Source organism: Mesocricetus auratus, unplaced genomic scaffold, assembly GCF_017639785.1.
Source record: "Mesocricetus auratus isolate SY011 unplaced genomic scaffold, BCM_Maur_2.0 Super-Scaffold_100010, whole genome shotgun sequence".
Lineage (NCBI taxonomy): Eukaryota > Metazoa > Chordata > Mammalia > Rodentia > Cricetidae > Mesocricetus > Mesocricetus auratus.
The window spans coordinates 72,094,053-72,115,625 of record NW_024429194.1 but is presented as its reverse complement, the minus strand read 5'-3'; the positions used below and the strand labels follow the sequence as shown (position 1 = coordinate 72,115,625).

At 42.3% G+C, this 21,573-nt stretch overlaps 2 protein-coding genes across 12 annotated transcripts in view; one reads left to right on the top strand and one right to left on the bottom strand.

The window, feature by feature from the left end:
- Positions 1 to 8,764: 8,764 nt before the first annotated feature.
- Positions 8,765 to 20,141, bottom strand: Zcrb1 (zinc finger CCHC-type and RNA binding motif containing 1). Of its 2 annotated transcripts, none has more exons than XM_005067133.4 (8): positions 20,002 to 20,141; positions 18,985 to 19,070; positions 17,271 to 17,299; positions 13,944 to 14,055; positions 13,546 to 13,653; positions 10,994 to 11,103; positions 10,825 to 10,900; positions 8,765 to 8,946 (listed from the first exon to the last, which is right to left on the bottom strand). In XM_005067133.4, exons 2-8 carry the CDS (start codon positions 19,066 to 19,068, stop codon positions 8,815 to 8,817), a joined length of 651 nt encoding a protein of 216 aa, XP_005067190.1. In that variant the 5' UTR covers positions 19,069 to 19,070; positions 20,002 to 20,141; the 3' UTR covers positions 8,765 to 8,814. The 2 variants fall into 2 exon arrangements, with proteins under 2 accessions (XP_005067190.1, XP_021081137.1); XM_021225478.2 differs by lacking the exon at positions 20,002 to 20,141 and adding an exon at positions 19,761 to 19,915.
- The window catches only part of Pphln1 (periphilin 1), a 94,645-nt gene continuing 93,083 nt past the window's right edge, over positions 20,012 to 21,573 (top strand). For 6 of the 10 annotated variants that reach the window (XM_040753934.1, XM_005067136.4, XM_005067135.4 and 3 more), the window contains exon 1: positions 20,012 to 20,243. In XM_040753934.1, the coding sequence (XP_040609868.1) occupies positions 20,012 to 20,243 (232 nt within the window). Of the gene's footprint in view, positions 20,244 to 20,320; positions 20,483 to 20,822; positions 21,104 to 21,573 lie in introns of those variants that run through there. The other 4 variants (XM_013111311.3, XM_021225476.2, XM_021225474.2 and 1 more) reach the window with 4 other exon arrangements.

Genomic DNA, 21,573 nt, shown 5'->3' with positions numbered 1-21,573 from the left:
GGGTTTGCTTATCTTTTATAGACCTCAACTCGGGTGAAACTGAACCCTTGACCTTGATGTAGAAAAGAATTTCAAGACTAGTCAGTATGAAGCAGAGTTGAGTTTCTGTTGTTGTTTGTTTGATTTTTGTTTTTAAAATAAATATATGCTGAGCTCTCACTGTGTAGTCCTGGTTGGCCTGGAACTCGCTATATAGACCAGGCTAGGGTTTAACTCACAGAGATTAACCTGTTTTTGCCTCTCAAGTGTGTGCCACTGTTGGGCCCCGGCCCCAAAGGTCTCTGTGAGTTGCTGGTCAGCCTACAAGTGCAACTTGTTTTCCAGTCCAAGTATTTCTTGTTTTCCAGTCCAAGTGCCTCCTGTTTTCTAGTCCTGTTATCCTGCCCCGGCCTTGACCCTCTGACATCAATATCTAGCAGGAGGAAAACACGCCACCACACCTGCATTGTTAAAAATATTGCATATAAACTTTAAGCATGAGGGTTAAAGGAAAGAGAGGCACTCAAAAACTAAGATGTACTCTAGACCTCTGTAGGTTTCTGAAAGAATAGTCATTTGGGGATAAAATTTTAAAACAGGATTTTGGTTAGTTAAGTATGCCATGTTAAGTATGAGAGAACTGAAGAGACGGTGAATCATGGTTGTAGGAGGAAACAGTACTCCACCATTAGCCATGTGACTTATTAGAGGCACATACAGATGAGGTAATCAAAGGGCAGTTTACCACACTGCTAACCACACCCACTTTAGGCATGACTAAAGATGTATGTGGACGTGGGCAGTGAACTACATCACTAGCCAGGCCTACTTTTGGGCATGCCTAGGGGCATTACAGAGGAAGGTATAAAAGACTGAACAGCAGAAGTCTAGTTCTCTTTTCTGGCTTTCCAGCTTCCAGTTTGATGGTGGAAAACTACTTGGCTCATCTGGGTTGCTTGTTTTTCTCTTGTGAGTAATTTCTGCAATAAATACTTACTTATACTTTCAGTAAGTGTGCCGTTTATCGTTGCAGCATCACATGGTAGTACTGCAAAGTTACTTAATTCCTAGGTAGTATACTAATCATGTAGAAAAAGGGATTAAGGTAGTTTTATTTGTATTATGACAATGAGTTGAGATGAAATAGACTGGGCATGGTGTCACATGTCTGCCTGTTATCTAAGCAGTTAGGAGGTAGAGTTCTGGTACATAGTGAGTTTGAGGCTAACCTGGCCTACATGAGCCCCCATTTAAAAAAAAAGAGAGAATGGGTTTTCTGGGTTAGATAATATGTATTATTATAGTAATAGTTTACCTGCACTCATTCAGACTCTAGGCTTGGTGTAATAAGAGAAAGGGTACTTAGAACTTAGAATTTAAAAATTTTTATTTTTACTTATTGATTTATTTGATGCATATATTCATTTAATTTTGAGAAAGGGTCTTTTGCCCAGTTTGGCCTTAAACTGGGCCAAGATGATGTGGGATGTCCTTCTGAATGCTGTGAATACATATTTCTCTTATTGTCTGAGGAATAAAACTTTCAGCCAATGGACAGGCAGGATGTAGCCAGGCAGGAATTGTAGGCGGGGCTACCAGACTAGGAGAATTCTGGGACAGGAATGCAGAGGATGGGCCTCAAGGAGACACCATGTAGCTACTGGGAAGATAGTACTCCTGGACATCAACCAATAAGCCAAGACCACATGGAGGTACACAGATTAATATAAATGGGTTAATAATTAGGAGAGAGCTAGCCAATAATAAGCCTGAGCCATCTGCCAAACAGTTTATATTTAATATAAGCCTCTGTTCATTTAGGACTAAATGGCTGTGGTAGCTGAGGGACAGAAACTTCCATCTTCATCAAGGATCACCCTCCTGTTTCTACCTCACTAGTACTAGAATTACAGGTGTACACTACCATACCTGTTTATGTGGTACTGAGGATTGAACCGAGGGCCTTGTACACACTGGGAAAATATTCTACCAGAAGAGTGTATATCTTCAGCCCTCTAAAATTTATGATTAGAAAACACTATGGTCTTTCTTAAGAGTCTAACATTAAGGTAGAGAGACTTTTGAGTCTCTAGAACTGTGAGAGCATTAACAGGTAGGAGCTATCTTCTTAAAAAGCACCCAGAGAAGGGTTCAGTGTACCGTAGAAGGCAGTTACTTACATGGCTTCCAATTTCCAGTTTTTAAGCTTAGAAAAATGGGGTGAGTATGATGGCACCTGCCTGTCATCCATGCATACGCCAAAGCAGGACTGCAGCTTGTCCAGGGAACTTTGAGATGCCAGCGTTGTAATTTAAAAAGCATGCATGGGAGAAAAACACTACACAACAGAACTTGGGTGGAGTGATATTTTTTATTGGGGGAAAGTGAATGGGAAGACAGGGTGAAAGACCCCGGCCCAGCACAGGTGGCTGAGGCCTATGGAAAATTCCTTTCCCCCACAGCTCAGCCGAATAGTCATTTTTTTGATCGGAAGGGAGCTCAGCTCAAGGTCTTTACAGCTGAATAGTCACTACTATCTCTGTCCAGGCAGGACACAGGTGTCTGCTATCTGCATAGCGTCTGCATAGCCAGCCCAGCGAGATTGGGCAGGCAAAGAGACCTATTGTTCCTCAGATAGGGCCAAGGCCGAGACTTGAGTTCTGAGAGAAACCTCAAAAGCCCTCATTCTGAGCCCCGGCCTCATTTGTATTGTCCAATCAGGGTCCTGTAACTAGGCTTCTTGCTTCTGTACTCCGCTTTTTGCTATAAAAGGACCCCTGAGTCCCCTGCTCGGGGCGCTCAGCCCCCCAAGACTGAGACGCCCGGGTACCCGTGTGTAAATAAAGCCTCTTGCTGTTGCATCCAAGCTCGTGGTCTCGCTGCTCCTTGGGTTCGGGTCTCCCTCCCGTGAAAGTCCCCCGCTTGGGGTCTTTCAAGGGAAAGGTAAAGGGGAGACCAGTCTTGGGGACGGGAATGGCAGAAGAGAAGGGGAGCGATAGACAGGCAGAGAAGCAGAGGGGGAAAGGAAAGGAGGTGGGCAGGGCTCTTTTAAAAGGGAACATAGTTAATGTGCTCAGGTGGTGCTATTAGTGGCTGCAGCTGAGGATGCATCCGGTCAGAACCCCAAGGACAGGCCAGTACAGATGCCTGAATAGTACCAACCAGTTCAGCCAGAGCTACACATCCAGACCTGTCTATTCTCTTTCTGAGACACAGTCTCACTGTGTAGCCCAGGCTGTCCACAAATTCACAATTTCTGTGTCTCTGCTTCCCAAGTGCTAGGATTACAAGCAGGCAGCCCAGCACCCAGTTAGGGATTTATTCAGCTCTTTACCCTGAACATCCAAAAATTGTTATTTATGTGTTTTAATGAAAAAAAAATCCAAAGCACTCGTGACTGGCATCATCAATTTGGTGATTTAATCAGTTTGTGTGTCTAGTAACTGATGCAGAGGATACCATGAGACATCTATGAGCACTGACATCATCCTATGAACAGTACTGTTTTGTTCTAGCAGCAGTTACATTAGTGAGAATCAGTATTTGTTTTTGGAATTTAATATTTATTTGGGGTCTATGTGTCTGTGTGTGCACATGTGATGCCACTGGAGGCCAAAAGAGAGCGTTGGATTTCCGGGTATTAGAATTACAGTCAGTTGTGAGCCCATAACAGGTTCTGGGAACTGAACTCTACTCTTCTGAAAGAGAAGCAGTCTTAACTGCAGAGCAGCTCTCCTCCTCCTCCTGCTGCAAGCTTGTAATAGGATGGGCCAATCTGGACTTGTCCTTGCTGGTAGTTTGGCTTTATCAAAAGGCTCAGTCCTTTGGGGCCCTACCAGGAGACCCACTGTTTATCTAATCCGAAGCTTTGTTTACAAATGCATCCTGCTGAATGTCATTGCGTGATTGTCCTGGCACCACATGGGATCAGGATGTTTTTCTCCTGGATGTCCAGGAGGTTTTACCATAGCTACATTGTTTCTGGGCAAAAAGGTGGTTTTGTTTTTCCAGCCTGTCTACCCTCATGCCCTGGCTAGTCTCTGAAGAACTACAGCTTTATGTGAGGTTCTAAAAGTTAGACAAGGGCTAGAGAGATGGTTCAGCAGCTAAGAACATAGGCTGGTCTTCCAGAGGTCCTGAGTTCAATTCCTGCAACTACTTGATGGCTCACAACCATCTGTAATGAGATCTTTACTTCCACATTTATGATAAACTTGCCAATTTTGAAAGTAATAATTCTGTTAGAATTTTCATAGTATTGTATTAATTAATTAATTAATTTTTTGGTTTTTCGAGACAGGGTTTCTCTGTGGCTTTGGAGGTTGTCCTGGAACTCGCTTGGTAGTCCAGGCTGGTCTTGAACTCACAGAGATCCGCCTGCCTCTGCCTCCCGAGTGCTGGGATTCAAGGCGTGTGCCACCAACGCCCGGCTATTAATTTATATTTTAACAAGGGAATACCACCATTATAATCATAGCAAACCTTCCAATTTGTGAACTGATGTAATGCCTTTCCATTCATTTTGACCTTTCAAGATTCCTTTCAGCAATAGTTGCATTTTCCAGTGTGCATTTGACAGCTGGACGATGGTGGTGCACACCTTTAATACCAGCACTCAGGAGGCAGAGGCAGGCCGATCTCTGAATTCAAGGGAGCGTGGTCTATAGAGCAAGTTGCAGGTGAGTCTCCAAAACAATACGGAGAAAGCCTGTCTTGAACCCCCCTTCCAAAAAAAAGTTGTGTAAGGTGGGGGATGTGTGGAAGAGAACAACTCTGTGGAGTCCGTTCTCTCCTTTCACCTTTAAGTGGGCTCCAGGGATCAAACTCAGGTTGCCAGGATTTCACAGAAAGCACCTTAACCTGCTGAGCCATGTTAGTGGCCCTGTTTCGTTTTTAATTTTATATCTCAATCCTGAATCACATTATTAGTATTAGTTCTGCTAACTTTTTTGTGGGTTTCTTGTAATTTTTTTTCCTTACTAGATTGCACTGCCTAACATCACAAGTGTCATGTTGAAAGTTGGAGAATAAATCTTAGAGGGAAGGTTTCTGATGCCTGTATGTTCTTCACACGCTTTGTCCAGTTGAGGGTGACCTTCTATTCCAAGTGAGCTGAGATCCGGTGCCATGAATTGCAATTAGATACTAACTCTTAACCTCTGAGCCATCTCTCCAGCCCTGATATGTTGAACTTTTATCATCATGTAGACAAAACTTAAGGTTTAAAAAGGCTTCATTTATTTTAAAATTATGTATATGTGCATGTACCCACCATGGCCAGAGGTTAATTTCGGTTTCCCTGGAGCTGGAGTTACAGTGGGTTGAGAACACCTGTAACACATGGGTGCTGGGGACAGAAGTTGGGTCCTCTGTGTGAGTAGCAAGCATACTTAATTACTAACACTCAATTCTTCAGTGTATGGGGTGGGGATGGAGGAAGGAAAAAGAGAGGAGAGAGGGAGATAGAAAGGAAGATACAAGGGAAGGAGGGAGGGAGAGGGAAAAACAAGGTCATAAATGATGTAGTTCAGACTGGCCTCAAACTATTAGTTACTTTATGTAGGTGAAATAAAAATACTTCTCATTTTCAGTTTTACTGTTTTTTTTCCTTTTACATACCAACCCCAGTTTCCCCTCTATCCCCAGTTTTACTGTTTTTCAATTAATTCAGGTTACATATACTGCCCTATGTTCACAGGTCTAAGTGGGATGTACATTGTCAAAAACAATTTTTTGAGACAGGGTCTCACTGTGCAGCCTAGGCTGGCCTGGAATGATTACTTATTGTGTCTGAGTGTCTTGCCTGATGCCTACAAAGACCAGAAGGTGACACCAGATAGCCTGAACAGGAGTACCAGATGGTTGTGAGCTGCTATGTAGGTGCTCAGAACTGAACCCAGGTCCTTTGAAAAAAACAAGAGACTTCAGCTGCTAATCCATGCCTTTAGGTCCTGGCCTCAAATTCTCTATCCTACCTTAGCCTCCTGAGTGCTGAGACAACAGGTGTGCATCATCATGTTCGAATTACATTTCTGATTAGCATTCTAGAATAAGATAGGGCAAGATTTGTGGTTCAAAGAATAGAACATATTTGATACTAAACTATGAACTACATTTTTGTGTAGATTTTCAGTTGTTTTCAATAAGATCTCATGTAGCTCAGCTAACATGAAACTCTTGATCTTCCTGCTTCAACTCCCCAATGCTTTGTTTTTACAGGTGAAAAACCTCAAGTTGTCAGGCTGAATGCCTTGTGACATCCCGAGCTCAATAACCAGACAGTTGGATGCAAACGGCAAGAGGTTTATTGTTTACACAGGTGTCTGCAGGCACTCCAGCCACTTTTGCTAGCTGAAAGCCTGGGCTTTAGGACAGTTTTCTTTTTATGTACATAATTTTGGCAAGCAAAGCAATAGGGGTATTGTAAAAAGCGGAGCCACTGCAGGTGCAGATCCGGGCAAGCAATAGGGATATTGTAAGAAGCGCGGGCATAACTCATCCTTCTTGGAGAAACCACAAGGTCAAGATTAAATTTATCTTAACAGGCTGGCGGTCTCCTGCATCAGCACTCTGGACCAGATGTTCTGTTTAATTCAACCTTGTTCCCTGTCTAGGGGAAGGGACCTTGGGGAATTTTTTACTGAGGCAACCTTCTGAGTCTCAAAAATTGGGGGGGGTGTATTGAGGTTTTTCACAGTATGTTTCCTAATTAATGGTGAGCTGGAAGTATTGTAGCCCATCCTTCTGCCCTGTTTCTTTATTGAGATCTGGAAGATCATTTCGTTCTGAAGCACTTTGACTATGTATCACACACTGGTCTTGAACTGATGGTCCTGTATCAGCCTCCTAACTGCTGGACTTACAGGGGTGTATAATCACGTCTGGCTTTTGACAGCTTTCATATTCCTTGATAGTGGAATAGTTAACACTTATAGATGCCATAGTTTCACTGCTTTAGTATTGAAAGGTGGGAAATCTTACAAAGTCAACCTATAGAAATTTAAATACAAAATTAGATTCCACATTTCACTTATTTTTATTTTTTGGTTTTTTGAGACAGGGTTTCTCTGTGGTTTTGGAGGCTGTCTTGGAACTAGCTCTTGTACATCAGGCTGGTCTCCAACTCACAGAGATCTGCCTGCCTCTGCCTCCCAAGTGCTGGGATTAAAGGCGAACACCACCACTGCCCGGCCCACAATTTCATTTTTATAGCGCTAAATATAAAGGATTTGGAAAGACTTAGTCATGAATACAAATAAATTTAATACATGACAAGAAAAAAATTTGTAACATTATAACCCTTCCTGCTCCTAATGCAATAAATATTAACAAAAATCTAACAGAAACAATGTGGAGATGGAAGGCTGAGAGAAAAATAGAAAAAACAAAACACCCTCCCGATCCTTTTATGGACGGGCAAAGACAGACCCATGAAAGGAGATGGGTAACCAGTGCTCACTTCTAGGGAGCTCTCAGGCCAGTTGAGTCAGCAAATCAGTGTTTAGCTTTAAGACTTTTAGAGCAAATTTACTATCTCATTTTGTTATATCAAGAAAGGGACTCAGTATGTAGCTCAGGCTGGCCTCTCACTGTGTCCTATTGCAAAGCTTTATTTCAGTGGATTGACAACTCGTTCAAATTGAAATAAAGCACTATCTTTAAAAATTCTAACATCAGCCAGGCATTGATGGCACATGCCTTTAATCCCAGCAGGCAGATCTCTGTGAGTTTGAGGCCAGCCTGGTCTACCGAGTGAGTTCTAGGATAGCCTCCAAAACAATACAGAGAAACCCTGTCTCGAAAAACCAAAAAAAAAAAGAAAGAAATTCTAACATTAACAGGTCATTTAGCCAGGCGGTGGTGGCACACACCTTTAATCCCAGCACTTGGGAGGCAGAGGCAGTCGGATCTCTGAGTTCAAGGCTAGCCTGGTCTTCAAAGAGAGTTTCAGGACAATCTCCAAAACTACAGAGAAACCCGGTCTGGAAAACAAAAACAACAAAACAACAGGTCGTTTAATTGTCTGGTCTTTATGAAGGTTTTGGCTTAAAAATGAGAGGTTGGAGAGATGGTTCTGTGGTTAAGAGTACCGATGGGTTTAATTCCCAGCAGCCACACAGTGGCTCACAGCCACCTGTAATCTCAGCTCCAGGAGACTCAATGCCTGCCCTTCTTCAGGTCTCCAGGCCTGGGTATGACATGCATATAGTGCAGACAAAAATATAAGAGATCAAATTTTTTTCACAAGTCCTTTCATAAGCCACTCAGGCACAAATAAAGTTTTACATTAGGTTATGAAAAGTATTTAACTGTCTACCCTTCCATTTTAATAGCTGGTAGTATTAAGATTATTCATACTAACAAATTCTGACTTTAGTGCAAATTGAGTGTTCCACATGTGAATGCTTTGGACTACAGTAGCTCAGATTCTGGTATAACTGCATACACATAAAGAGAGATCTGGATAAGAACCAAATCTAAACACAAAATTCACTTACGTTTACAGTGCAGTTTGAGAGCAGTTTTACACATTATTTTTAACAATGCCGTTCATGAAATAGTTCACATTCCTACTTAAGACATCACATTGGTGCTCAAAGTTTAGAACACTTTAGATATTTGCTTTTGAGATTTAATATTTACTGTGCTAAGGCAAGTTAGAAACATATTTCAAAATTACTTTAAAATTTCTTTTGAACTACATTATAGTAAATAACTTTGGATTTTAGTGTTTTTACATACTCAAATAAGAAAAAATAAAAAAAAAACCTAGTCCACAGCAGCATTTTGTACAGTAAGATTTTATTTGAGTAATATTTACAAATAAATATAATTTTAATCACTAAGTTCTTCTTCATCACTGAAATATGCACTTTTCTTTATCCTTGGTCGTCTAGAATCATCTGAGGTTGAGGGAACCCCTGGGCTGGGTCTCCATTTGTTTTGTTCTTCTTCAATTTTGGCTTGCTGTAATATGATTCAGAAGCAGAACAAAACCAGTTACTTATGGCACATCATGTCAATTCAAAGGAATTACTATGGAAAAACTAGAACACAAATAATTTCCACTCTCCTAGGCCACACTGACAAATTGGTCTCCATCATGGTCCTATTCAAAATTATCCTAGGGAAGTGTTGCCCCCCTCCCCCAGGAGGTAAGTGTTGAACTCTCTAAGATAGCATGATGATTCTAAACTAGCCTTCAGTCTCTTTTTCCATAAGGCTGAGGTTGCATCTTCACCCCAGGATTGCGAAGTGCTTGGATAAAACTCAGGGCATTGTGCATGCTGGCAGCTATGCTGAATCCTGGAACCCCTAGTCAATTTTGTTTTCCAGTCTGCTTTGACACAGGGTTTCACTATGTAGCTTATGCTGGCCTGGAACTTGTTAGGTATTTCAGGCTAGCCTTGAACCCATGATCTTCTACAGCAACCTTCTCAGGTGAGAATTCAAGTGTGCAATATGAGGATTAGCTCCATCCTAGGCAACGTCTAAAGACTCTTTCTAGGTAAGCTAAAGGCATTTTTAATCAATGTGCTGTTTTAATTTAAACAATAGTTTTACCTAGCCTGGTCTCTACTTTACATGTGCCAGTATTACAGATGTGATAATGTACCCAGCTAACCCACTGGTTCTCAACCTGTGGGTTGTGACCCTTTTAAAGATCACATGTCAGATTTCCTGTTCTGCCTATCAGATATTTATGATTCATAACTTTAGTAAAATTACAGTTATGAAGTAGCAATGAAATAATTTTATGATTGGGGATCACCACAGCACAAGGAACTGTATTAGAGGGTTGCAGCATTAGGAAGGTTGAGAACTACTAAGCTGATGCAATACTTCACCCAATTTTAAGACAGATTAATAATATCCTGAAAGTACATGGGGCCGGATATTGGTGGTGCACGCCTTTAGTCCCAGCACTCGGGAGGCAGAGGCAGGCAGATCTTTGTGAGTTCAAGGCCAGCCTGGTCTACAGAGTAAGTTCCAGGCCAAAGTATTATAGAGAAACCCTGTCTTAAAAAAACAAAACAAACAAAAAAAAAAAAACAAAAAAAGACCAAAAAAAAAAAAAAAAGTACATGGGACCTTACAGTGTAGAAAGAACAAATGAGAATGTTTCATTCAGATAAAGATGTTAATGTTGCCTCAAATTTACAAGGTGAAAGGGAAACACAGACACTGTCATTACAAGATGATCAATACAGTGATATAAGATATAAACTGTAACATCAAGTACACCACAGTGCCTTGTGATATATATATATATATGTATGTATGTATATATATATATGTGTGTGTATGTATGTATATATATATATTTTTTTTTTTTTTTGGTTTTTTGAGACAGGGTTTCTCTGTATTGTTTTGGAGGCTGTCAGTCCAGCCCGGCCTCGAACTCACAGAGATCCACCTGCCTCTGCCTCCCGATTAAAGGCTGGGATTAAAGGCGTGCGCCACCAACGCCCGGCTATTTATATATTTTTAAACAATTATTTAATTTTTGAGACAGGGTTTTACTCTGTAGTCCAGGCTAGGCTCAAACCCATCTTCCTGTTTCCCCTGCTGAGTTCACCGGGATGGATCACCATGCCTACTACACTGTTCCCCTTTTCTGAGAAAGGTCTCTCCAGACCAGTCTTGAATTCCTAGACTCACATGGTTCTTCACCTCAGCCTCCCAGGCAGGCAGAATTAAAGGCTATAGCTTCGCTCGGTTAAATCAACTGGGACACTATAACTCCACAGTCACACAATTTCCTTTCCTTCCTCTGCCCTGCCCAGCAAGTGGTCCATCACTGAGCTATGTCCCCAGCCACCAGTCCCTGCAGAACATCAGTACCTGGAATGCTATGGCCTGACTGAGACTGTCCAGAGCTGGATCCTCCCCTTCTTCTTCACTCACTTCTACTTCCTCACTAGGTCAGCAAAGAAAAAAAGAATTCAGGTGCAGTCAGCTCACAGTAAAAAGGCAAAACAACACATTACCTTAGTGAGCCCATTATACATACACTTCTTCTGGTTCAGGAACTTTCTTCTTCTTCTTCTTTTCTTTCTTCTTTGGAGGCTCACGTTCTCCCAGCATGTTTTTAGGACAGGCATAACTTAAGTGTCCGCTTTCCTTTTGTTTCACAGTAAAAAAGAAAGAGAAAAGGCTATAGCTGCTGTTACTGATAGAAACCTGCCCTGACCCTGTGACTGAGAGGCTAGAATCCCAGGAACAATACTCTCACTGTGGGAACACAGGACCAAACGCATGCGTTCCTCACCAACAGAGGAGACAAGTGTGTGATGCTCTAACTGCTAGCATCTGCAGTGGCAACTAGTGATCACAGAAGCATTCTCTTCTCAAAACATTTTTTTTTTTTTTTTTTGGTTTTTACGAGACAGGGTTTCTCTGTATTGTTTTGGAGGCTGTCGGTCCAGCCTGGCCTCGAACTCACAGGGATCCGCCTGCCTCTGCCTCCCGAGTGCTGGGATTAAAGGCGTGCGCCACCACCGCCCGGCTTCTCAAAACATTTTAAAACTCAACTTTCACCATATAGAAGGACTCTAGATTTAAGTGGGTCACTAACTCTAAAAAAGTTTGAAATTAGCTTGTTTGTGCTGCTATGTTCAGCTAGCACTGTTCTTTTTACAAACACAACTTAGGCCTTTAAAATACTTTCAAAATAATCATTTAACAGGATTTAAACAAAATGAACTGACTAAATTAGTATGTATTCATGCCATATTTACTCCCATTTTAGTTTTTTTTCTTTTTTTTTCCAAGACAGGGTGGCTTTGGAGGCTGTTCTGGAACTAGCTCTTGTAGACCAGGCTGGTCTCAAACTCACAGAGATATGCCTGCCTCTGCCTCCTGAGTGCTGGGATTAAAGGTGTGTGCCACCACTGCCCGGCTCCTTTCTAGTTATTTACCCGCATTTTCTTGGTCAAGAGGGATAAGGAGTGGCAGCTGGAGAGAGGAGGTGCTTGTTTGAATGAGAATGGCCAACAGGCTCATGTATTTGAATACTTGGTCCCCAACTGGTAGAACTGTTTGGAAAGGATTAGAAGGTGTGGCCTTGTTGGAGGAAGTGTGTCACTAGAGGTGGGCTTTGAGGATTCGAAAGACTCACCATTTCTCTCTGCTTCTCCATGAATACTTCTGGATTTGGTATCTAAGTATTTCATATTGCCATATTTAGGAACTGACAGCTTTGAGACTCAGATTGACATTCTCTTGTCACTAACAATTAAGATAGGTGTGGTGTAGCACACCTTTATAGCTTTGGCTGAGATGGGAGAATCATTCTAGGCCATGAGTTCAATACTAGTCTTGGGGACATCGTGCAATCCCGTCCCAATAACAATTACAACAGAAGTTCAATATGTTACCTTAGAGGATGGGTCATATGAGCATATCAATAGTGAACTATGATGCTTAAACACTGGCAACAACAAAATTCATGTAGTATCCAATGAACAGAAAATCTTTCAAGGCATTAAGAAAGTTACTAGCATTTGTATTTATAGAAAACAATTTCAAAGACTTAGAAACTACTAAAATGATTTTAATACCTACTATAGATATTTTTATTCTCTTACCTGTTTTTTGTTTTTGTTATATTGAGAATTGAATCCATATCCTTCAGCATGCCAGGCAATCTTCCTGACACTCAGTTATGCCTATAGTCCTAAGCCAAGTATCATTAGATGCCATGTTTTCTTTTAAACTTTATATATTAGGATGTGTGTAGACATCCATGTGCCCCAACCTGAGTGTGGAGTCAGAGGACAACTCTGTGGATTAGGTTCTCTCCCACCTTTACATGGGTTCTAAGGATTGAACTCAGGTCTTTGGGATTGCATGGCAAGCACCTTTACCCACTGTGCCGTCCTGCTGGCCCCTGAATACTACATTTCAATGATGTTTACTCAGATGAGTTTATAGTTTCCAAGTAAAGTCACTTTCATAATCTGGCTTTAGCCAGCCAGAAATTTTCTTGAGGAGCTGGGGTTTAGCTCAGATGGTAGAGTGCTTGCTTAGCCTTGGATTTGATCCTGAGTAATTCATAAACGAGAAGTGGTGGGACATGTCTGTAATCCCAGCACTCAGGAGGCAGAGACAGGAGGTTCTTAAATTCAATGTCATTATTAGTTACATGGTAAGTTTGAGCCAGCTATGGTACATCAGACCTGTCTCAAACAAACTGAAAACAATCTCAACAAAAACGAAATTATGGTGAGGCTGGGGAGATGACATGGCAGGTAAGAGTGCTTCTTCTGTACAGGCATGAAGACCAGATCTAAATGCCCACATCTCACATTAAAAAAAGGAGAGCGAGCTAGGCATGGTTGTATGTGTACCTGCAACCCCAGCATTCTGTGTGTATAGATAAAATGGCCCCAGGTTCAGAGAATCTTGTTAAAAGGGAATAAGTGATAAAATAGGCAGGACATTTGCAGTTCTGTGTCCCCCATCCATCCCTGTGCACCCCCCATGGGTGTGGACACCACTAAAAGACTGATATGAAGAACATTTTATACTACAGAAGAGCTACTGAATTTTAGGTTTACTCACCCCACACTCATAGCACTTAGATTTATCAAAGTAGTTTCGCCGTCGGATGAACTCAGCTGCTCTTCCATTGTCAATAGCAATGCTTGCCTTTATCACTCTACCAAATAACTACATCAGAGAAAAACATAAATGCAGAGGCTGTAGTTCACCAAGACCTAGTTATCAGATACTGTCACAACTCTTGTAATAAATATGTGATAGATTCTATGCCGTAATTTTATCTTAAGATTCTTACAATGTTTTGATAATCCCATACAATGCTGACATCTTTTTTTCCAAAAGGTAATCTGAATTACAGCTATTAATTAGGCTTGATGATAGCCTGCACCCCGTTAGCTTTTGGTTTAGATGAACACAGAGACGTTTGGGTTACAACCTTAATGAAATGAATGGCTTACCTGTTTGTTATTTATTGCTCTGGTGCAGTTTAAGGCAGAGTCTTTATCCAAAAACAAAATAAATGCAACACCTTTACTCCTCCTTGTGTCTTTGTCTTTCATAATAGTAACCCTTAAAGCACAAAGAATCAGTTAAAAATAGACAAAAACTACTCAGGGAACTCAAGACTATTTTTATAAGGCTAAATAATAAAATATTTGAAAAGAGAAATAAAAAAATCATGCTTGGCAGTAGATGTTTGTGATGCTAGCACTCAGCAGAGAGAGGCGGAAGGAACGGGGAGTTCAGGGTCATTCTTGGCTACAAAGCTTGAGGCTAGAATGAGTTAAACCACCCAGCTCTTCAAAGTCATGAGGGATCAAGAAGAATAGAAATGAGAAAATGACACTGACAATACAGGAAAGCATAGCTAGAATTGGGAGCTAATCAGAACTTGAAAGGGTCCAGTCAAGATAGGCTGATGCAATTGTCCCACCACAATCAACTGCATATCAAAATGCCTGTCCTCTCTCTTCCTCTTCCCTACTAACCCTCTCCTCGCAAGACTCAAAATTCAAGCTGAGGCATTCCTTTGTATACAGAGAGCAAGTGGAAACACTAAGGATAGTACATGTGGATAAAGGAACTGTCTTTTTTTTTAAAAGAGGGTAACAGTGCTCAGCAGGTTCACAGTGTTTGTTATAGAAACATGACTTTGAATTCTAAGCACTTACATAAAGTACAGGCATGGCTGCACATGCATGTACCCTTGGCAAGCAGAAACTGGTATATCCTGGCAAAACGCTAAGTTTATCAAGAATGGTTAACTTGAGGTTTAGTGAGAGGCCCTGTGTTGAGGGAGTGAGGTAGAGTGGTAGATCCGGGACAGCTGAGGTCCTCTTGTCTTCTCTATGTGCATATGCCAGGGTGTGCACAAGAAACCAAAAAGGAGAGGGGCATGGCAGTTTCACTAGATATTTTCTTCTTCTTTTTTTCAAGACAGGGTTTCTCTGTATTGTTTTGGAGGCTGTCCTGGAACTCGCTCTGCAGGGCTGGCCTCAAACTCACCTAAAACAACTAGGGAGTTGTCAACACTGACCTGTTACTAGTCATAAGCTGGATTCAGCAGTCCATAACAAATAATTATTTTGGGGGCTGGAGAGATGGCTCAGCAGTTAAGAGCACTGGCTGCTCTTCCAGAGGACCTGAGTTCAATTCCCAGCACCCACACGGCAGCTTTCAACTGTCTGCAACTCCAGTTCCAGGAGATCTGATGCCTTCACACCAATGTACGTACAATAAAGTGAAATCAATTATTTTTTTAAAAAGAAATAATGATTTTTTAATTGGTTAAGGTAAACACAGTTTTTATTTTTGTTTTTTAAAATAAAAACCAGGCAAGTGGCCCTGGCAGGTCATTGGATTCAAGTGAAGGTTTCAAGGCAAGTTGAGACATTTTTTTTGAGATAAGGGTCTCCTTGTATAAGTCAGGCCTTGACATCTCTATCTCCCTCCTCAGCTTTCTGAACAACTGGAGTTATAGCAGCACATGACAGCTGGCGCCACGACCGGCACTTCTGGAATTCAGTATTCTTGGCTCCCACTCTCTTACCTCACTGCTCCTTTCTGTTCAGAAACAATGAGGTGGCACTGGGCTCATGCAGCATGGCAGGTGCTTCTCCAAAGGGAGTCTACTGTCATGTTTTCTACCCGCTTCCATCTCTCAATCCCTGCTCGTTAAAATAGGCCTGATTTACAGGGTTTACGATCCTGTATCTGTCCTAATGTATTCTATGGAAATTCCTTCTCCTTTCTACTGACTAAATTCTCCTTCATCTATTTAATATAGATAATACCTCACCTCATCTACTTGAGTGTAAAGTCTTTTAATGCTACCATTGTAACCTGTGTATCTTCCTCATTACACTGGAATAAAAACACATACACACAAAATTTCCTAAAGGGCACACCTACATGGTTATTCATTTGGACACTCAAGTCACTATTATATTCAGGCTCGGGCAATGAACGCCACAGAAAAAATATAAAAGCATATGTACTCTCAGGAAAAGAAAGTTTAGTGATGTAGACACTGTAAACTAGTTACAATAGGGTACACACTTAAGAGAGCTCTTCTCTGGTAGCAGAAAAAAAAAATCACACCGTGGACTTCAAAACAACCAAATCTGTAATGACCTCTGTGTTGCTGGCACATAGAAGAGGGAGTATAGCAAGCACTGTTTTGAGATGCAGGGTAAGTATGAGGGGCTCATTCTAGCACACACCGTGAAGCAGACACTAGCCTGAAGACATGGAGGCTAGCCTCACACATCCTTCTTGCATATCCAGTCCTTGTGCACACCACGCACAGCCAACCTCACCCCCAAGTGGTCTCTCAAGGATGAACAGCCAGCCTTTCAATGTGACTGTCTTGTTTCAAGTTTCTTCTGTGGTGTAGTTATAGATCAAGTTAGCTAACTCAGTAAGCTCGCATTCACCTATTAGATGGAGAATGCCATCAAGCTGGTCTATAGCAGAGGGAATTACACTTAGTTGGAGCTAACGAGGATTGTAGCCTAGTAAAACAGACTCAGGTAGTCCTGAAGATGTGCTCCAAGGATTTATAAAATGTTGCTGTAGTTACTGCTTTAAAACCACAGATAAATTTGAAATCACAGCACTTCTTAGTCAGGATTTATGACTGGGTTCATTGTTGGTTTCTAGGTAGTCTGGGGGATAGTCCATTATACACAGGTCAATAGAGGTTAAGAATGTTTCAAGGGTCAATTCATAAGGTAGGGGGCATGTTTACAGTCAGGTCAAAGGTTAGGCTGTTAGCCGGGTGTTGGAGGTGCACACTTAGGAGGCAGAGGCAGGCAGATCTCTGTAAGTACTGGAGTTCTAGGACAGCCTCCAAACCTCCAAAACAATCAGAGGAAACCCTGTATCGGAAAAAAAAAAAAAAAAAAAGGTTTGGCTGTTGAGATAACTGACACCATTTTGACTGTGGCTCGATACCACTTATGAGTACTGAGACAATGTCACGCCAATGTACTCCACCTCCTCAGACATTTCCAGCTAATCTCTACACTGCAGGAGAACGAGCTCCACAAACCTTCAGGAGCTAGCTATGTTCAGGGGTTAGTAAGCCAGAGGCCCTGAGGCCAGTTCTCAGCACTTTAAAAACAATACTACCACTAAACTATTACATCTTTTTGATACATATCATGACTTTATGATATGAAACTGTCAGGTGCTTTGTACATGGAAAAGTAACTGAACTTTATGTAATATTGTTAATAGTAGTATTTTTATTCAACCAAGCATCCTGTAATGTAAATACTTACTTCACAACTTTGCCATACTTGGAAAATATCTGAAACAAAAGATCACAGAATAATAATTTATAATTTAAAATATTGCCACAATTAAATATTCTGATTGTACACACTGACCAGATTCTTTGTTATAGTTTGTGGAAAAATTTCAGCCTTCAGTGTGTGCAACAGGTTTTACAAGAAATATTCCTACATCTAGGGGACTAAAAAGGATGATCACGTTTTAGGGGTCACCTTGGGCAACACAACAAAATTCTGAATCAACAAACCAAAGAAACATTTCTAAGTTACATGAGATAAAGGTAATCGGTTTCAGTTCCACTCCCTATCAACATGCCTAGATCTATGGCACATACACTAGGAAGCAGCTGAATTCCTGATTTATCTGTGGGACTATCAACCCCACCAGAGTTCCAGCTAAACCTGTACTGCAGGATATCACAACAGCAACGACTTAAGCAATGAACTGTTTAAACCAGACTGAATACATTCCTAAAAGTTTCCCCCCCCCCCAAAAAAAGAAAAAACAAAGAAGCATCTCTAGCCAGGAGTGTTGGTAAATGGCTATGATCCTAGTATTTAGAAGATCAAAGTGAGAAGATCATGAGTTTGAGAGAGGCTAATGCTACAAAGCAAGACCTTGCTGGCAAAGATCAGAAGCAAAACAAAAATCTTTTTATGTCTATAGGTGCAATCCTCATCCCAACATTAGTATAGTGGTGGGACTTTATAGCTGGCCTTTTCTTCCCTTGTACTTCTGCATACATCCTAACAAACTTAGCCATCTCTATAGTTTCAGCAAATATCTAGATACTTATAGTTTATTATTTAATGCTTAGAAATCATATTCCTGAGCAAAGGCTTTTTAGAAGATCTTATCACATGCAGTTCAATAATGAAATGCTGAGTTCTGGGTCACAGTGTTAGCAACATTAGATCCCAAGGCCCAGCAGTTTCCTATTTAATTGTGACTTTCTTTTTTTCTTTTTGGTTTTTTGAGGCAGGGTTTCTCTGTGGCTTTGGAGGCTGTCCGGGAACTCCCTCTTGTAGACCAGGCAGGCTGGTCTTGAACTCACAGAGATCCGACTACCTCTGCCTCCTGAGTGCTGGGATTAAAGGCGTGCGCCACCAATGCCTGGCTCAACAGTTAGCTTTTAACTAAGGTTATTTTTTTGCCACCCAGTTGAAAATTTTACCTCCAGCCTAATTTAGTATGCCTCTTTACCTTTTTTGTGAGACAGGGTCTACATTGCCCAGTCTGGTCTCCTGCCTCAGCTTCTGATGCACTGGGATTACAGGAATTTTGTAGCTATGCTATGCAAATATGAGATAGTATAGTGCTATAGTTTTGGCTAGCCTTGAACGCATGACCCACTTGCCTCAGCTTTCAGGGTGTTAGGATCATAGACACACATCGTCTGTTTATATTATTTTCTTTATATAAACGCAGTAATGGTCCACACCTTTAAACCCAGCATTCTGGAGACAGCGGCAGGCCAATCTGAGTTCAAGGCCAGCCAGGGTTAAACAGAAAAACACTGTCTCGAAAAACAAACAAAAAGCAGTGCAAATTCTCTACGGAAATTAAATTTTTCTAATGATTTTTCACTAAAATTTACAGGAGTTATCTATTAAGAACTTTCCCAGGGAGCAGTAATTTGCTTAAGATATAGTTTCTCTCTTAAAGAGAGAATTTATTGGATGTACTGATAGTAAAACTTACCCGGTATAAATCATTGTTGGTCAGAGAGAAGGGCAAATTGGATACATAAACCGTGCTCTTACTTGGAGCCAAGCCACCACTCATTTCTAAAACGGAAAACAAGCCATCAGGAATCTTCTTCCAAATAAAACCAAACACTGGCAATCACTGATTTAATTAAGGCAGAACTCCACAACCTCCATTCATTTAAAGAGATTAGAGTAGGCTCTGTGGGGGTGGGGTGTGAATTACCATAATCCCTTTCAAGCAGTGGATGTAAACGTTTTAGTGCTGCACTGCGGTTGGAGGGGGAGGGATTTAAAGAGCTGGAGAAGCCAAAAGGCTATTTTTAACGTCGTTTTAGGGTTAAAGCAAAAAGATGCTTTCCAAGTATACTCCATAGCTTTCCCGCCCTCCTCCGGAAGGGATACCTGCCAATGCCACCTTTTTCTTAATTTTAAATCCTCAACCTCCTGCATCTATGTCTCAAATAACTTCGGGTACTTGTTTTTAATTTTCTTATTTTTCTCCCAAGTGATTTTCCGCGGGAAATTAAGTTTCACATTTTGATAAAGTTCTTTACTATTTTTAATTCTGTGCCTAACCAATTTATGAATTGGCGTTATCTGATATGAATTATGTGCTTTGAATGAACATTAATCCGCATGTTTATAAGAAGGCTCAGTAATCAATTTCACTATTTACAGCTGCAAATTACTAGGGAAAATTATACTCCATCTAAAAGAATTCAACATTTTGGTTTAAAAAGCGCAGGTGTCGACAGGATTCCAGAGTACCTGGAATAACAAAGTATCGGCTAGACGAATGACAATGGGCGTATTAGCCGGAAGAGAGCTTCACGCCCACCGCCTGGAGGGATTATTTAGAAAGCTTCAGGTATCCAACACCTGCAGGCCACGTTTCAAGTTTCTCTGGCTGAAGAGCAGCGATGCGAGCTGGACGTCCCCGATTCCGGGGCCGGGGCCGGGGCCGGGGTCGAGGCCGCGGGGGTCGCGGGGCCGCGGCGTCGGCGCTTACCTTCAGCGCAATGGACGACAGCGGAGGCTGCGAGCCTGCGGTGGTCTCACCCCCAGCTCCCGTCTGCGGGGCGAGCATCAGCGGCCACAGCGCGGAGCAGGAATTCTCCGGTAACCCTGAAGCCTGGGAGAGCGCGGGCCCGAGCGTGGCGCGCCCGGCGACGTCATTGCCCGCGCCGGAAGTTCCTCCGGCGAGGGCGGACGTCTGCCTTCGCGGGATTCAGCGGCAGCGGAGGAACGTAGGTGAGCGAGTTGCTCTCCCCAGAGGCGTGAGGGGCGCATGCGGCGGGCGGGTGGTCGGGCGGGCGTTTCCTGCCGCGTTGGAGGTGTGCATTATTCTGCTTTCTTGGTGGAGCCTGGGGGTGACTCAGTGGATTTGGGCGGAAATCAAAGTCTTGAGTATAAGACACAAGGTTCGGCTTCTCGTGAGCGGTTTAAGATGCAAGAAGGAACACGCAGCTCGGTAACTTCAGTGGCTTGAGGTCAGTCAGGAAGTCTGTGCTTTTTATTTTTGGACATACCCAGCTCCTTAGTAGGCACTTTCAGAGACTGAGAAAAAGTGCGAAAGTAGCCCACTTGCTGTTGAGAGTCTCGGTGTGGCTGGGGAGACAAAGCCAACGTGGGGGAGAGTTGGGTTCACAGAGTGACCCATTCTCGAGTACTGGCATGGACAGATGTTGAGTTCTTGGTACCTTTCTTTCTCCTCCCCTGTAAATATGGAATGGGCACGCACTGGTTATTCTTTAAGAGGTCGTCATAGGCCGTCCATTTCTACAGAGAAATCAGAAAGTAATGCGTGGTAGTTTATACTTAACTTCTACCCACCAGCACACACAGACCAGGCCTGTAAACTACCCCCTGGGAACCTGCGTGTCAGCAGCCCGGAGCCCAAAGCCTGCCCTGAAGCCTGCACAATCAACCCTGACTGAAGCGGAGGGACGAAGTGCAATCCATCCAGGGCGCAACAGAGTTTTGAGAGGCATTAATGTTAATGCCTTGGCGTCCACCAAGGGACCACTGGGACTGATTCGCTTGGCAAACTTGTGGCCAGCCAAAAACTGCCATGCTTCACATCCCGGTTGTGCTTGGTTATCGCCCAAGATGTAAGCCCCTTTGGTCTTCTATGCATCATTTCACCGCCCGCTGTTTCGTGCTTCCTCTCCCTTGATTTGGGGTATCATTGCCTCTCCCTCAGTTCACCCTTCAGCGCAGCGTCTCTGTGCTCCCTGGAATCGTTTTTTGTTTTGTTTTGTTTTTGCTTTTTTTTTTTTTTTCGAGACAGGGTTTCTCTGTGTATCTGTGTAGCTTTGGAGCCTATCCTGGCACTCTATAGACCAAACTGTCCTCGAACGCACAGAGATCCTCCTGCCTCTGCCTCCCCAGTGCTGGGATTAAAGGCATGCACCACCACCGCCCGGCTCCCTGGAATCGTTTTTGTCTGCTTGCCAAACTCTCACACATGCAGCCTTGTTTTTTGAAATTGTCTTTCATTTTCTGACCTTGATTGAGGTGTAGCTTTCGCCTTTAAATTGAGCTCGTTTTGTGACACCTAAGTTTTAAGACAGACTGTTGC